Genomic DNA, 15,927 nt, shown 5'->3' with positions numbered 1-15,927 from the left:
AGCTCTGCAGCCTTCGCACAGCTGCAGAGGAAGATGAGAGGAAAAGTCACAGCTCTCGAGTCAGAGACCGGATCCAAGTGTAGGCAGGAGAAGACCCGGGTAACACTTGCAAAAGGATCTAAGGGACCGAGTCACGTAAGTCCCATGCTCAAAAAGAGGGTTGGCAATGTTCCCTCTCATCTTTTCCATCCATGTGCGGTATAAATGTGGATATGCGCTGAGGCATGTAGGAATGTGCACCACCCGAAAAAAAAAACCCTAGCGGCGGGCGCGCTGCTAATTGGCTGGGCGGCTCTGGAATGTCTCCTGAGCGACCGCACAAGGCCACAGCTCACAGGAAACACTCAGGGTTGGGCACCTATGTCAACACTGCAACAAAAAGACCCACAGCAACAGAACTCCGAGTCCCGGTCAGCTGGCTCAGGCTTGCAGGGCAAAGCTGTGCAAGAGTTGCCTCTTCTTGGCTGCAATAACATGGGCTCTGATGCCTCCTGTCCTCGCCCGCCTCCCCTGGGGCCTCGGCTAGTGGGCAGAATTCTTCTGGCTGCTTCCTCTTGCCATCGCAATGCGAAACCCCCTTCCCTGTCTCGTTTGAAATGGGGCTCGGGCTCCCTGCACATTGAGGAGCTGCTGAGTGGGCACCGCCCCGTGCCCGTCTTGGGAGGCGGTTGCCCTGCTGTGGCTAAAACAGGGCCCGCCTCCCGTGTGGACGTGCGGCGAGCCCCGGTGAAGTGTCTCCATTGGGTTTTGCGCTGGTCTAGCTATAGCAATATAGCTGCATTGGTGCAAATTTCCCTGGGCTGCCTAGAACGGTTTCCCTTAGGCGATGTCTACACTTGCAGCTTCTTGCGCGAGAAATATGCAAATGAGGCTAAGCGTGGAATATCACCGAGCCTCATTTACATGCCTAATGAGCCGCCATTTTGCAGAAGAGGCTCTTGCGCCAGAAGGAGCTGTCTACACTGTCTACACGGCCCCTTCTTGCGCAAGAAAAACCTTCTTGTGCAATGCCGCTACGCCGATTATTTTCAGGAATAACGGCATTGCGCAAGAGGGGTTTTCTTGCGCAACAAGGGGCAGCATAGACAGCTCCTTCTGGCGCAAGAGCCTCTGGCGGCTCATTAGGTATGCAAATGAGGCTCGCGATATTCCACGCTTAGCCTCATTTGCATATTTCTTGCGCAAGAAGCCGCGAGTATAGACATCGCCTTAGAGAGGAAGGGGTAAGAGCATTCACCTGGAGACCTGGGTTCTGCCACCGCCTTCTCGTGTGACATTGGTCGAGTCACTTAGCCGCTCTAGCAGTGGTTATGGGGAGGTACTCAGCAATCTCCAACAAAGCACGTTGGAGGCTCAAGGGACTGTGGTCTTAGCAGTTAGAACAAGTGTCGGAGACTCAGAACACACAGATTCATGTCCCAGATCTTCCACACGCTCCCTGTGCGACCTTGGGCAGGTGGCTTATTCTCTCCGGGCCGCCGTCCCCAGTCTGCAAAATGGAGATCCCACTTCTTCCTGCTCTCACAGGGGGATGCCAGGATAAAGCCGACGATGTCTGAGCGGCATGTAGATCCTGCTGTGAGCAGGGCGACAGAAGCAGCTAGCTTACAGACTGATCAGCGGAACTTCCCCCCGGCTCGGGAATACTGGGTTCAAACGCAATACACGTGCAGGGCTCTCCTGGAGCCTGTCAGACTGAGATCAGACTTTCTCATGGCACCAGGGTAGCCTGTTACAGCCCCTCGGTGCGCCACCCAGCCCTGGTCAGCTGGACGTGGGGTCTGCAACACGAAGCCACGCTCAGAGGTGAGGATCTGGATTCTGCCACGCCAGCCGGGCTGCCCTCTAGCCTGGGGGCAGGCAATGGAACCCGAATCCGGCCTGTGTTCTGGAGTAAGGCCCCCAGCCCCATCGATAGTGATCTGGCTTTTGTCACAGGACTCCCCCACGTGTGCTGGTTACCGTAACCCCCCCCCCTTTGTTTTTTCCTGTGGCAGGATCCCCCATCGGAGAAGGTGCAAAGCCCTGGGGTAGCCCCGCCCGGCCGGCCCAGCCATGGTGCTGCCCGTGGCCAGCAGCAGCATGGAGCTGCAGCAGGACAACGGGCTGTGTGTCCGCAACCACGTCGGGAACTGCTGGCTGAAGCGTGAGGAGCCTCGGAGCCGGAGGAACTCCATCCCCCCGGTGCAGACGCCCACCGCCAAGCACATGCTCGCCTACCTGCCCCGGCCCCCGACGGACACCAGCCGATACGGCACCTTCCCGCAGAAGGTAAGATTCCAGGGCGCCGTTGGACGTGCGGCTCCGCCTGGTGCAAGCAACAAGCCCCGCCCCTTTTCCTGCAACTCCCCTGATCACCCTTGGACCACGTAGCTGGGAAGCAGAACAATGGGACAGGCCTGGCCCCCGTCAGCGGGCAGGTCGTTCCATTCCGCCTCGCTCGCTTTGCCCCCGCCATCGCGGTGTCACCCGGATCAGGAGTCTTCTGAACGGCCTGTCTTGTGCTGCTGGGCAGTGGGAAACGGCCGCCGGGCTGCTCCCAAGTGGGGGCTGCGTCTCCGCACGGCTAGGTCGGACACGCTGGCAGAGCCCTTTGGCTGAAGGGCGCTATTGGGGTTGCCAAGTATCTGGTTTTCACCCGGACAGTTCGGTATTCGGGTCCCCTGCCCAGTAAAAAAACAAACAGAAAATACCAGACATATGAAATGTCCGGCATTTCCTGTATCCCTCCGGCAGAAGCCTGACGGGACAGTTTTCCCATGCCACATCTGCTGGGGGCAGGGTAGTGAGGAGCACAGGGCCATTTAAAGGCACAGCGACCTTCCCCCCCCCCCCCCCAACTTAGTTTGCCATGTTTGGGATTTTTGTTTAAAGCAGCTAGCAAGCCTAGGCCCTATGCAAATAATATTGGCTGCAGCCAAGCCTGGAGTATATTGTCTAATAGGGTAGCCAACTGTTGGACTCCACTCTGGGTTCATTCTTAAAGATGTTCAAGGGACTTCCTGACCAAGCTTAACCGAATTTCTTGGCTAGAGACAAAGCAGTCCAACGCAACAAGGGGACATCCCTATGCCCCTGCCTGTAAACAGTTCTTATCTCGCAAAAGATGTGCTTCAAAGACATGTATTTCAGTTACAGATTGTCCCTTGGTGATACCCATAGGGGGAACCGGCTCGGGCGCCCCCGGAGCAGTGTGCACGTGCCGTGCTATATAGGGCACCTCGGGTCCCCTCCCCCTCTGTTCCTTCCTGCTGCCAGTAAGTGATTGAACTTGCCCACCTCAGTGTTTGCTGTCACTCCCTTTTCCAGTCCATTGCACTCTGTTTTCCCTGTAAATAGTTGCTACTGTTAGTTTACTGTTGTTCGTTAGTTAGCGTTCGGTACCATAGGGACAACGCCTCAGGCTGGGACATGCCCCGGTGGCTGGGCTTCAAGTCCTGTTGCAGTCGGCCCACGGCAGTGAGCGACCCCGACTGTGACTGTTTGGGGTGCTGAGGAGAGAGGCACATTTGCAAATGGATTGTCTTGCACCAGAAAGGACAGGGGCATCGGTCTTGAGGCTCTCCCAGTGGAACCCGCCTTAGCTCTGGTGCATGACCCATCACACCGTGCACTGAGCACTAGCATGTCGGTGCACCGTGCCCCGCTAGTGCCGTTGGCCACCCCGCACGCGTTAGCCCAGGAAGGGTAGAGGCAGATCTCCGGGGCCTAAGAAGAATGAGCCCAAGATGCCGGCCGCCGCTGACTCTTCTACTGCAGCCCAGCCAACCTCCAAGGCTCCTTTGGAATGAGGCTCTCCGCCCCGCTCTCCGAGTAGCGTTGAACACCCCCGAGAGCCCTCGACGCCAGAGGCCTTGCAAGCGGCCCAGGACATCATGTCAATACAGGCGCTGCCCACACCTGTAATCGCAGGACCACGCCATAAAGGGAAGCCTCCCACGGCACTGCCCCGTTCTCTGGGGACATGGCTCCCTTTCGAGAGGGACATCCAAGGTCTCCTCTGCAGGGGGAGGGAGGCGCAGAGCCTGATGCCGTCCCCTGAAGGATAAAGGTTCCACAAACGACTTGAGGGAAGACTCGCCGAGACGTAGGTGCAGCTGTCCAGTGGCATGTACCCTACTAGCATAGATGCTCTACCTGGGACTGATCCTCACCACAGTCGGAATCTCGTTCGTCGGGCAGGTTGCTGGTACCACTCCATACAGGACCTCCCCTCTGATGGCATGGCCCTATTCAGGCCCACGCCACCCCCTGCACACTGGCATTATACCTCCCGGAACCTGCACAAAATTTAAGCCACAAGCTTCCCTTCCTCAGCCTTACCAATCCCGACAGGACGTGGGGCGGAGCAAATATAAGGGGTTCAGGAAAAGGCCTCAAGCGTCCTCCGAGTCAGGCTCCACCCATCCAAGTGCCCTTTTTGAGAGGACACCCGAGGACAACGTATCTCTCTGACTGCCAGATCCTCCCCCGCATTATTCTCTCACTGTTTGCGCCTCTTCCTCCCTGCTTGGGGCTCTACGGACCTTTAGGTCCCGGGAGGGTGAGGCAGGGCCCTACGCGCCAGTTCACCTCCACCCATCCCCCATCCCTTTTCAGGGACCCTTCTGAGGACATGCAGGAAGTCGAAGGGTTGCTGTGAATCGGGGCAGTGAAGGAGGGTCCCTGCTCCAAGAACCAAGGGTTTTATTCCCTGATTTTTTGGATCCCCAAGGCCAAGGGCGGACTGAGCCTCATCCTGGACCTTCGCGACTTGAAGGTGAGGCTCAAATTCCGTATGGTCTCCCTGGCCTCCATCATCCCCGCCCTGGATCCAGGAGATTAGTGCGCTGCCCTCGAGCCAAAGGACGTGTATTTTCATATCGCCCTGTTCCAGGGGCGCCGTTCGTAGTAAGCACCAGCCACTCCCAGTTCACTGTTCTCCCGTGTGACCCCACCACGGCCCCTCAGTGTTCACCAGATGCACGGCGGCAGTGGCGGCCTTTACTTTTTACATTGACAGAGCAAAGTCGTTCTGTAAGTCACCAAGCTCCTCGTCGAGAATGAAGCTCCCAGTACCCGCACAGAGGATCACGAATTGGCTAACTTCATGCATTCAGATGTGCTCCCAGTTGGCACGGGTCAGTCACCCCCACTGCTCAGGGCACATTCAACCAGAGCGCAAGCCTCTTCCGCAGCCTTCCTCGCCGACGTACCAGTCTAGGAGCTCTGCAAAGCCGAGATGTGGTCCGCCGTGCACACTGTGCCATTACACAACAAGCGAGGGAAGAGGGGGCCCCGAGGTGCTCTATACAGCATGTCGTGTGTGTGCCACTCTAGGGGGCATGTGAACCAGCTCCCCTGTGGATACTGCTAAGGGACAATCTTCCGGCACCAGTGCATGTGGCGAGCACACACACCTACACTGAAGGGACGTGAGCGGCACATCTCAAAGAACAACAGGCTTTCTTTGTTCTGCACGTCTCTGATCTCTGCTTTGGAAATTACGTTCAAAGCCAGCTGGGTGCAGAGATGCATCCCAACCTGCGCCGAGACGCACCTTTCTCATGTCTTGGCCCCCACGGGCTTCCTGTTTTCTGATGCCAAGACGGACTTCAGCCTGGCAGACGGCTGCGGAATACCTGACGTCACGGACGAACAGAATTGTAGAGTGAGAATCATTGTCCGTTAATGTATCTTCCCAATTCTTAAATCTGCCTCGTGCATCTCTCCAGTGTATATTGTATTAATACTGCATGCATAATGCCCATTCATGTATATTCATGTGGACTGGAACGTGCCCAGGCGTGGGTGGGTGGCTGGCGAGTCTAAAGGGTATCGAAGTGCTGAACAAGCTGCAATGAGTTTGCCCTACATAACAAAATTCTTGCCATTTCCCCTCCATTCTTTACCTCTTGCTTCCTATTTCCCATCCCTCTGGTCTCTTTAGTCATCGGTTGTTCCTGCACAGAGATGAGGCTTTTACTTAACTTGGTTGTAGTGAGGACTGGGGACTCCGTCTGGTCTCAGTGTTAATAATTGTGTGGGGGGAAGACAGCAGCTAATGGCCCAGCTGGGACGGGGGCCCCGTTGTGCTGCACTGTACACCCAAAGAGTAAGGCTTAATTAGAGCAGACAAAGGATTGGCGGGAGAACAGGTACGTGTCTCTTGACTGGTTCTTTTCCCCTTGCAGCCTGAGATGATGGTCGTCCCCACGGCTCTCTTGGAAGAGCGCCAACAGCAAACAGACCCTGCGGCTGAAAAGAAAAATGCCCTGATGTCAAACTTCGTCCCCCGCTCCTATGGCTCAAACATCCCCAATGACAGATCAGCCCTGCCGAGGAGACTCAGTATGGTGGAGCAGACCAGCGCAGGGGTGGTGGTACCCATCAAGCACCGGCCCAGCGTCTCGATCAACACCGAAGATCTGCCCAGGTACCGCCGGGCGTCGCGCAATGATCCCCTGCCTCCTCTCCGGGACATCAACACCCGGTGGTACCCACGGCACGCGCTCAGCGTGCCCAACATCCCCACCTCAGCCCGAAAGAAAACGCCTACCCGGAGCTTCGTATCGGTGCCCCCCTCGGAGAAACCTCAGACCCGGCGTTGCAAGCTGATCCACGATGATCGGCTGTTCACCACCGCCAACAAGCAGCAGCGGCAGCGCTACGTGACCAAAATGGGCAAGTGCCAGGTCAATCTAGGCCGCATCCACGAAAAGAAGAGGTTCCTGTCTGACATTTTCACCACCATTGTGGACCTCAAGTACCGCTGGTTCCTCTTCGTCTTCATGATGTGCTACATCATCACGTGGGTGGTCTTCGGCATCATCTACTTCTTCGACGCCTGGGTCCGGGATGACGTCAACCACATAGGAGACCCGGAGTGGAAGCCTTGCATCGAGAATGTGGACAATTTCATATCTGCCTTACTCTTCTCCGTGGAAAGTCAACGGACCATTGGGTATGGTTCCCGGATTGTGACAGCCAATTGCACCGAGGGCGTCATTTTGCTGATGGCTCAGTCCATTGTCGGCTCCATGATAGACGCTCTCATGGTGGGGTGCATGTTCGTCAAAATCTCCAGGCCCAAGAAGCGCGCCCAGACCTTAATATTCAGCAAGAAGTGCGTCATCTCCCACCGGGATGAGAAACTCTGCCTGATGTTCCGCATCGGAGACCTCCGGGACAGCCACATGGTGGACGCGAAAATAAGGGCCAAACTCATCAAATCTCGGCAAACCAAGGAAGGGGAGTTCATCCCCTTGGAGCAGTCGGAGCTGAACCTGGGCTATGACACGGGGGAGGACAGGCTGTTCCTGGTGGAGCCGCAAATCATCTGCCATGTCATCAGCGAACACAGCCCCTTCTGGGAAATGACGGCGGAGTCGCTGAAGAGGGAGCAGTTTGAGATCATCGTGATCCTGGAGGGGATCGTGGAAGCCACAGGTGGGTGCTCCGAGGTGGGCGTGGGAAGGTGTTATCCTCCCCCAGCTCAGGGGCTGCCCCGTACTGCTAGGCCCAAGGGGCACTGTTATTGGTTTTCCTTCCTTTCCCCAACTACCGGGAAATGGCTGGCAAGGGGGTCAGGGGTCCGCATTGGTATGACATGCCCTCCTTCTGCATCCTCAGCCAGTCTCCTCAGGGCACCCATCAGGGCAAGGAGCCCTCCCTGCCTCCCAGGCTGGCTGTGGGTCTGAAAAGTGCATTGAAGGTGGGACGCTGGGCGGTGATGAGTATTATTAACCCATTGCTCTGATCCAGGACAGATCCAGGGTGTCTCGCAAACAGGTGGGGGCGTGGGGTCGAGGGCCCGGCAGTGCGATCTGGTGCAACGGGAAGTGCCATATCAGACTAAATGGCCCAGTCACCTGACCTAGATCCACCTCTCCCACTGGTTGGTCCCCTCATCTGTCACAGTGAGGCTGAGGGCGGAGACCCCCCTAGATAGTCTGTCCCCCTGCTCTAGTGAGGTGGGGCGGACGTGAACTAGGCGCTCTCAATCCCTGCATGCCCATCAACAGCTACTTAACACGCTTGAGCTGACTCATGGATTTGTTTGTTTGAAAAACATCCAAAACAAACTCTTCAGGCAGCCGTTGGCACCTGGGCAGCTGGGCAGACCTGGATCTCATGGTTACATTGAGCCTTGGCACCATTCCTGGGGACAAGGCAAAGAGTCGCTGGAGTACAGACTGTCCTTGAAGATGCAGCTCCAGATGCTATGGCGGGACATGTCCTTCACCTTCTAGGTGGAGCGGGGCAAAAAACAGATGTTTTGGTTCGCGGACTGTTTTTGAAAAGTTGAAACTAACCATTTTGGGTCATATTACAAATGAACGTTGAAAACATTTCCGGTGATTCAAAAAGTGAAAGTTACGAAAAAAAATTCACTTGCCCCCAAACTAAATATTGGTTTGATTGTGAGCGTTTTTAAATGCTTGGAATGTGTTACACAAAAATAAATGTCAAGGAAATTTCAAAACGGAAAGTTGATTTGAGAGAACCTGAAGTGTCTCGTTTTGAAAATGTCAAAACCAAACGTTCTGATTTCTTGGGTTTATTTTCAGAACAATTTGGCAAAACAGAAACAAATCCACGAAATGATTGTGTCACCAAATGAAATTTTTTTCCCCCAGGGAAACATATATTTTGGTGTCACAATTTCACCCAGCCCTGCTTCCATGTTTTACAGGCCCTAGGAGTTTTAGCCAGTTCTCTCTGGTTTCACCACCCTTGTAGTAGCAGTGATTTTCAGCAGCCTGTCAGTTAACCCTTCTCTCTGAACGTCTCTTAGAGTGTGGGCTCCCCATTGGCTGCTGGTGAGTCTCCCTCAGCCCTGCCTGGAAGAGAAGCACCATTAGGAGTGAGAAAGGAATCCACAATCCATGGCCCAGTCAACACCACGATGGCAGGCAAAAAATGAGCCAGGACAAGCTCATCAGTCGAGCGGGCTCTGGGGAACAGTATTGAACCCTTCCCCTTGAGGTCATGGGCGTGAATTGGGCAAAGGTGGGTAATGAGGAATGGCCAACAGTTAACGCCACCGGATGGTTGCTGGCAGCCAACGTGAGGCCTCTCCATTAATCAGTGGAAAAAGAGGGGCATTGTGGAAACCACCATCGCCTCTGGAACTGGTTGGCCTCCTTGCTGGCAGTCTCAGCAGAATTGCTGTGCACTGAACGGGCCATGGAGCCTTCTCTGCATGTCACAGCCGGTCCCTCCGGCTCGGGATTGTAGGTCATTGAGCTAACGTGGAGGAAGCCTGCTGTGGCTACCCACAGGGTCAGTCCGGCGCTTTTCACCAGCATGACATTGACTTAAAAACGGTAGGGAGCTAAGGAAGGGTGAAAGTAGGCCTCAAATACTTACCATGAACGCGTTAGAGAGTAATACGGTTCAAGACCACAAACTGCCAACTCCCATGATTGGGGAGAGGGGGCACAATCCTTAAAACCCCAGACTCTGGAGTCACGAGATGAATGAGGATCTCCACTTTTGCCTTCATAAACACTCATTTTCTAGCCCTCACGGTTGCTGAGAAAAGTGTGAAAACAGGAATCGGAAAGACTCCAACCCGAAAGGCAACCAGGACAAACCAGAAAGGGGTTATTTTTAAAAATATCTGTATTTGGAAGCCCATCTCCTGGGGTTTTGTGGGGGGGGAGGAGTGTGGGATGAAGGGGGGCTGCTTTGTGATTTTTAAATGCCTGGGGTTGGTGACATTGGAACTGTGTTCATTACAGGTGTGTGGATGGCTGATCTGATGCAACAGTGCTGGATATGAAATTTTCATTTTGATATTTGAAGCTTCGTTTTCCTCCATCCCTTTCAAAAACCCGAGATTTTTGTTGTTCACCAGTTCCCCACCCCTCCCCGCTGTCTCTCTTTCCCATACCTTCTCTTAGAGCACCCGGCATTTCTGACTCTTCTGCCCTGCTCCCTCCTTGTAGCATCCTTCAGTACAGACTTCCCAGCTCTGGAATAGGCTATCAGATGAGTTGAGCTCCCTCTGCTGGTCTTTAGCTCATGGGCTAAGTTTTCCATTTTCATGCGTGTCTCCCCAGTGTTTCAACCACATTCAACATGAAATTAGGCTAGAACGAATTCTTCCTGGAACAGTCTTGGGTGGGACTAGATGGATAACGCAGGAGCGTCAGAAAAATGGTGATTTAAAAGCACAAGTTGGAGGTTTCCATCTATAGTTAAAACTTGGGTGAGACTGTTTCCTCCCCAGCGGGGGAAAACCCTGCTGTCTTATAAAGCAGTCCGGCCCATTCTGAAGATAACAATAGTGGTTCTTCACACGTTATAAGGCTCAGGGATGAATCCTCTCTAGCAGGGGCAATAGGCCCATGTGCAGAACTATTTTCTTGCTCGCTGTCAGAGGGGAGGCAAGAGCTCCTTACAATCTGGTGGCAAATATTGACCCACCATTTCCAAAGCCTCTCCCAGTGCCTTATGGATCCAGTTCCTCCCAGGGACCAATGCAGACTTGTTCTGCACAGAGCATCCTCCAGAAAAGAATTCTCTCTAGCCTCGTTTCATGGTGAAACATTGGGGAAACATGCATGTAAATGGAAAACTAAATCGCTGCTGTCAATCTACAAGACTCTGACTGCAATCCTGGAAAAACTCCCGTCATTTGAAGAAGTGGGCTGTGCCCACGAAAGCTCATGATCCCATCGACATGTTTTGTTAGTCTATAAAGTGCTACCAGACCATTTGTTGCTTTTTAAATTTAGCAATCCTAGGGCAAGTCAGAGTTTGAATAAAGGAGAAAGCCCCAATGGCCGAAAATCACAGACACAGTTGTTACACTAGCCCAGTGTTTCTTATACTGTGCTTCACGGCACACCGGTGTGCCACGGAGAACAACAGAATTCAAAATAGCCACCCTTAAAGGGGCAGGCAACCTTTTTTTTTTTTTTTTGGCTCAATAACTTCCCCCCTGATTCTTTTCCTCCCACCCCCGACCTCAACAAAAAATCCTTGGTATTCCTCAAAAAAAAAATTATTGTTTGGTCTTCCTCGGTCTAAAAAAGTTTAAGAAACGCTGCTCTAGCCTGTAGCTCGGAGCCAGAACAGAATTGGTGTCCTATTGTCTATTTATCAGTATTTTGCCCAGTCTAGTTTTTAATATCTTGATTTGAGTGCTAGTAACTGCTCAAATACCCATTTAGCCCAGGAAATTTACCATTGGGAGGAATTCCCAGGTGGTCTAGACTAGAGGGTTGTGTCTACATTGGCATCCCTTTCCGGAAAAGGGATGCTAATGAGACACTTCGGAATTGCAAATCCGTGGGGGTTTTAAATATCCGCCGCGGCATTTGCATTTACATGGCTGCCGCTTTTTTCCGGCTCGGGGTTTTTGCCGGAGAAAAGCGCCAGTGTAGACGCGATTCTCCGGAAAATAAGCCCTTTTCCGGAGGATCCCTTATTCCTACTTTCAAGTGCCAGCTGGTTCAGAGGAAGGTGCAAGAAACCCTGCAGCTATGGGATAACCTGTCCCCAAGCAAAGTTTCCTCCTGGCCCCATTAGTCAGCAGTTATCTTCTGCCCAGGAAACATGTGGGATCACATCAGTGCCATGTCCCTTGAACAGCGTGCAGTGCAACGCAACCTGCCCGGCTGATGGTCCTGACAGCACATGCTTCTTTCTCGCTGCAGGAATGACATGCCAAGCCCGCACATCGTACACGGAGGACGAGATCCTTTGGGGACACCGCTTCGAGCCCTGCATGACCCTGGAGAAAGGCGCCTTCCGGGTAGACTACAGCAGGTTCGAGAAGACGTTTGAGGTGCAGACCCCAGCAGCCAGCGCCAGGGAGATGCACGAACTGAAGGAGATGGCACATCAGGACCAGTCCACCCTGAGCTTATACTGGGACCACTTGGTGCATCCCTGCTTGTCCGCGGAGCTGAATGACGTCCTGCTGGACGAGTGCCCCGGGGAGGAAATCCTGGCTAGACTGGATGCCTCTAACATCCTAGAGGAGGAGAAGAGTGCTGAGTTCCAGACCCAGCTCAGTGTCTGAGCTCCCCCCAGAACAGAGGGACAGGAGGTGCCTCTGTGGGTATCTTGTCTGCCCCAAGGAACAGGGCTGCAACTTTGCATCCTGAAACATCCCCGGGGCAAGGTGCATGGCTGCTCTCCAGCCAACCTGAACGTGCATTGAAGTTTCCTCCAGTTAGCTCTGGGGTGGAGCCGTTCTTGTGCTGCATCTCTACAATATAGGCACTTAATGCTACCTTGGGGACGGGGGAGTAGCTGGGGCTGGGGCCATGTGGAACAAGGCCTTGGGCTACACAGCCCAGGGGCTCATCAGCCATTGATGGTGATGGTGGAGGACGTCACCTTCCCGGCCAGGGTAATGTGATGCCCCCGGCGAGGTCGTTAGCAAGAGGGGTCTCACTTGAGACCTCTAGATCCAAAAGCGTAAGCATCTACTGCCTGCACGACATGACCAGGTTTGCCTGCTCCAGGGCAGTGACGACTGCACGTGTCTAGCGGAGCGTGGCAGAGCACCCCTCTTGTGTCGGCAACAGGAGAGAAAACGATGCAAAACGGAGACAATCCTACTGATACGGCCCTCGGGCTGAGTGCATTCTCCTGCCGCCATGCCGTGTCCTTCACGTACTGTGGGGACTCAGAGCTGTTGCTTCCCCCCCAACGCAGCTCAGGCCTCACATGGAAAGTGTCTCACACTGACAGTGCCATATGGAACTCTCTCTGTCTCCTTCCTTCCTGTCCCCAGCCTCTCCACACATCCAGCGTCTCCGGCTCGCACTGCAGCTAAGTGGAATTATTTTTGCAAAGTGTCTTGTGATAAGGTCACAGAAAAAAAACAAAGTCAAGAGGTGATTAAAATCTCTTCGAAGCACAGAGCAGGGTTGTGTTGGTGTGTCTCCGGGTGTGTGCATTGGGAGGTCAGACCTTCAGTCTACAGCACCACGGGCTGCTGTGAGGGGCTGAGATTGGGAACCGGAGCCTTTTGCCACGCGGATATTGGTTCAGAACTGAGCCCCGCTCCTCACGAGTCTCAGGCACCTCACTCCCCCTGGAATGAACAGGAGTCGAGAGCATGAATGCCTTGGAGGAGCTGGGCTTCGGTCCCTCGCTCCCGCGCTTATAGCAGGAGCAGGCTGAGGCACGGCCAGCGACATGCCTGCAGGTCTTCACGGTGGGGGAGAGAAATGCTGCGGCAGCTGCTGGTGCGTGTGGTGCAGCATTCTAGGAACCGCCAGTTTTTGCGGCAGAAAATATGCTAATGAGGGACTCATTTGCATGAGCTGTGATCTCATTTGCATATTTTCTGCCGATCCAGTTTTGCGCTTGCTTGTTTTTGCGCACAAACAAGCCACAGGGCCATTTTCTTTGGGCGCAAAAACCCTTTTTTGCGCAAGATTCTTATGCTCAAAAAAGGAGGTTTCCCTCCCCTCCCCCGAACTGGTTAGGCTTCAGCTTTGCTTCTCGTCAACCCCACGTGCAGCTCCACTTCCATTGGAAACATCTTCTGTCGTTTCCATCCATCCAGGCACACGGGTGGGGCTGGGCGGGGGAGAGAAGAGGACAACTGCCTTAGGACCTGGGGCTCCTGGCGACTGACAAAATGGCCGTGGCCAGAGCCACAGGCTCTGTAACTCACCACTACAGCGCTGCATAGTCTGCTTCGCACAGCACTGCAAGGAGCCCCCAGCCCTACCCCATCCAGGAGCTCAGAGCTACTGCCCCCTGCGCTGAGGGGCCGTGGCTGTCCTGCCTCCATCCATTAATCACTGGATTTGCCCCCTCCACAGAATAAAGGAGCAAATCCATCTGTACTGCTTCTGCCCCAGCCTGTATCTAGTCTTATGTTAATAGTGGGAATGAAGTTATAGTTTTCATTTTTACTGACAATCTGGCTCTTCAGCTCACATGTATAAAGCCAACGCAGCGGGCCATGAGATGCCCAAGCTGCTGACTGCAAGAAACTCCGTATTTCTTTGCAACTGGAGCTGTAGGCTGTATCATTTGTCTGGGACTAGCATATAAACATGTTAGCTGCGAGCAGCAGCCTAGGATAGTTATTTAATGAAAGCGAAGGGGAGAGGGTGTAGATAGGTACTGTTAAAAAAATCTCACATGACCAAAGCAAGTGTGAAAGATGGCCGGCTGCAGCCTTAACACTGGTCCTTTCCCTCTCCTCGCTGTATCGGAAGGCAAAGCAGCAGGGCTTGCACTGTCTGAGATATTTGGCATCTCTGCATGCTTAGAGTCTGGTATATGCAGCAGGGTCACCATCAGATGTACAGATTAACTCCATCCATCTCCTGCATCCCGTGCAACAGCTGAAATGGAGAGGGGAGCTAACAGCTGTTCTTATGAGTTCCCTGCAGTTGCGTAACAGAATGGAAAGTGGGTTAATCTGTTTCCTTTGCCTTTATTTCATAAAAAGGGGAGATTGCTAAGGGTATTATCTAAGTCATATGTTCCTTGCTGTGTTCGCCGGGTGGGATTATCTCCAATATTATGCAAGCAACCGAAAAGAACCCTATTTACCACTTGCTGATCCCAGGTTTACTTGGAGCTGTTTTTAGTTTTTAATTGTACTGAAGTCTGCAGGGAAAAAATTGCCAGTCTGATACAGCTACAATCTGTGCATGCTCTAGTCCCTGGGCAGCTGTATCTCTAGTTAATCCCCTGTCCTGTCCTGTCCTGGCTAACCCCTCACTCCACATGGAAAATACACTCCCGCCTCTCCGTTCAGCAACAGCACACAGCTACACTGTGGAGGAGCTGCTAACAAGCAGCTTAAAGACCTGGGAGGTGTTGCTACATGTGAAAGAAATGTCATTTCTTGCATCCAGCTATAGAATCGCAGTAGTAATGGGTCCTTCTAACCCTAGAAGCAGCCACTCATTGGCTGTGTCTAGACTGGCCAGTTTTTCCACAAAATCAGCTGCTTTTGCGGAAAAGCTTGCCAGCTGTCTACACTGGCCGCTTGAATTTCCGCAAGAACACTAACGATCTCATGTAAGATTGTCAGTGTTCTTGCAGAAATACTGTGCTGCTCCCGTTCGGACAAAAGCCCTCTTGCGCAAATCATTAGTTCCCACCAGCTACACTGCTGGGGCAGGCCCTGCATACCCAGGGCTCAGGTCCAGCAAAGGTCAAATAGTATTTAAAGGTTACCTGCAGCATTCTGTATCTTTCACTGTGCAGGTATACAGCTAGCCTCGAAGGTTTGGCTCCAGAGCAGTGATACTCGGCCCTCAGTGGTTGAGGGGCCAAATTAGCAATCCACATGACCGAAGAATGACAGTGTGAATTCATTCTTTCACGTTTACATATAAATCTGCAGTAAATGAGATGGAAAATATTTATATATTCCCACAACAGCCATGGCAAAAGCATCCTTATCACTAAGAGGACCTAAAACAGTGCTCCCCAACCAGTAGATCAGGATCTATGGTAGATCTTGGAGCCTCTGACAGGCGATCTTGACTAGTTTAGGCAAGAGGCTATCAGGCACAGCATGGTCAGCTGCTCTTTCCCCTCTGCTGCTCATCTCCTGCCCTTTGCCGTGGAGCTGCCCCTACCTCTGGGGAGCCTTCTGCTTTCTAGGCAGGGCAGGGAAGGAGGAGGAGGGGGCTGATGTCAAGGTGCCCCCTCCCACTCTGTATCCTTTCTCCACAAAGCAGAGAGGGGGGTACAACAGGACTTGGGGTGGAGTCTGCTGGCTGCTTTAGGGAGTGGTAAAAGACCAAGGGGGTGAGCCTGCCTTAGGTAAGCAGTGCCCAACTGGAGTCCACAGCCTGAAACCCTTCTCCAGTCATGAACCACTTCCTATACCTGCCCTAGCCTCCCAGAGCCTGCACCTAGAGCCCCCTTCTGCAACCCAACTGCCTGCCCTGAGCTCACTCTCAATCTTACCCCAAGACCAGAACTTGCACCAACCCGCTGCCC

General features: G+C 53.4%; 1 protein-coding gene across 1 annotated transcript; it reads left to right on the top strand.

Annotated features, from left to right (window-relative positions):
- The first annotated feature begins 1,245 nt into the window (after positions 1 to 1,245).
- On the top strand, positions 1,246 to 12,231 carry LOC102445763 (G protein-activated inward rectifier potassium channel 4-like). Its single transcript, XM_089773264.1, has 3 exons — positions 1,246 to 2,271; positions 6,174 to 7,428; positions 11,649 to 12,231. Exons 1-3 carry the CDS (start codon positions 2,056 to 2,058, stop codon positions 12,014 to 12,016), a joined length of 1,839 nt encoding a protein of 612 aa, XP_089629390.1. The 5' UTR covers positions 1,246 to 2,055; the 3' UTR covers positions 12,017 to 12,231.
- The last annotated feature ends 3,696 nt before the right edge of the window (positions 12,232 to 15,927 follow it).

The sequence above is a fragment of the Pelodiscus sinensis genome, chromosome 25, assembly GCF_052426305.1.
Source record: "Pelodiscus sinensis isolate ZL-2025 chromosome 25, ASM5242630v1, whole genome shotgun sequence".
Taxonomy (NCBI): domain Eukaryota; kingdom Metazoa; phylum Chordata; order Testudines; family Trionychidae; genus Pelodiscus; species Pelodiscus sinensis.
Note: the sequence above shows the minus strand (reverse complement) of the source record. Positions and strands in the feature narration are given on the sequence as shown.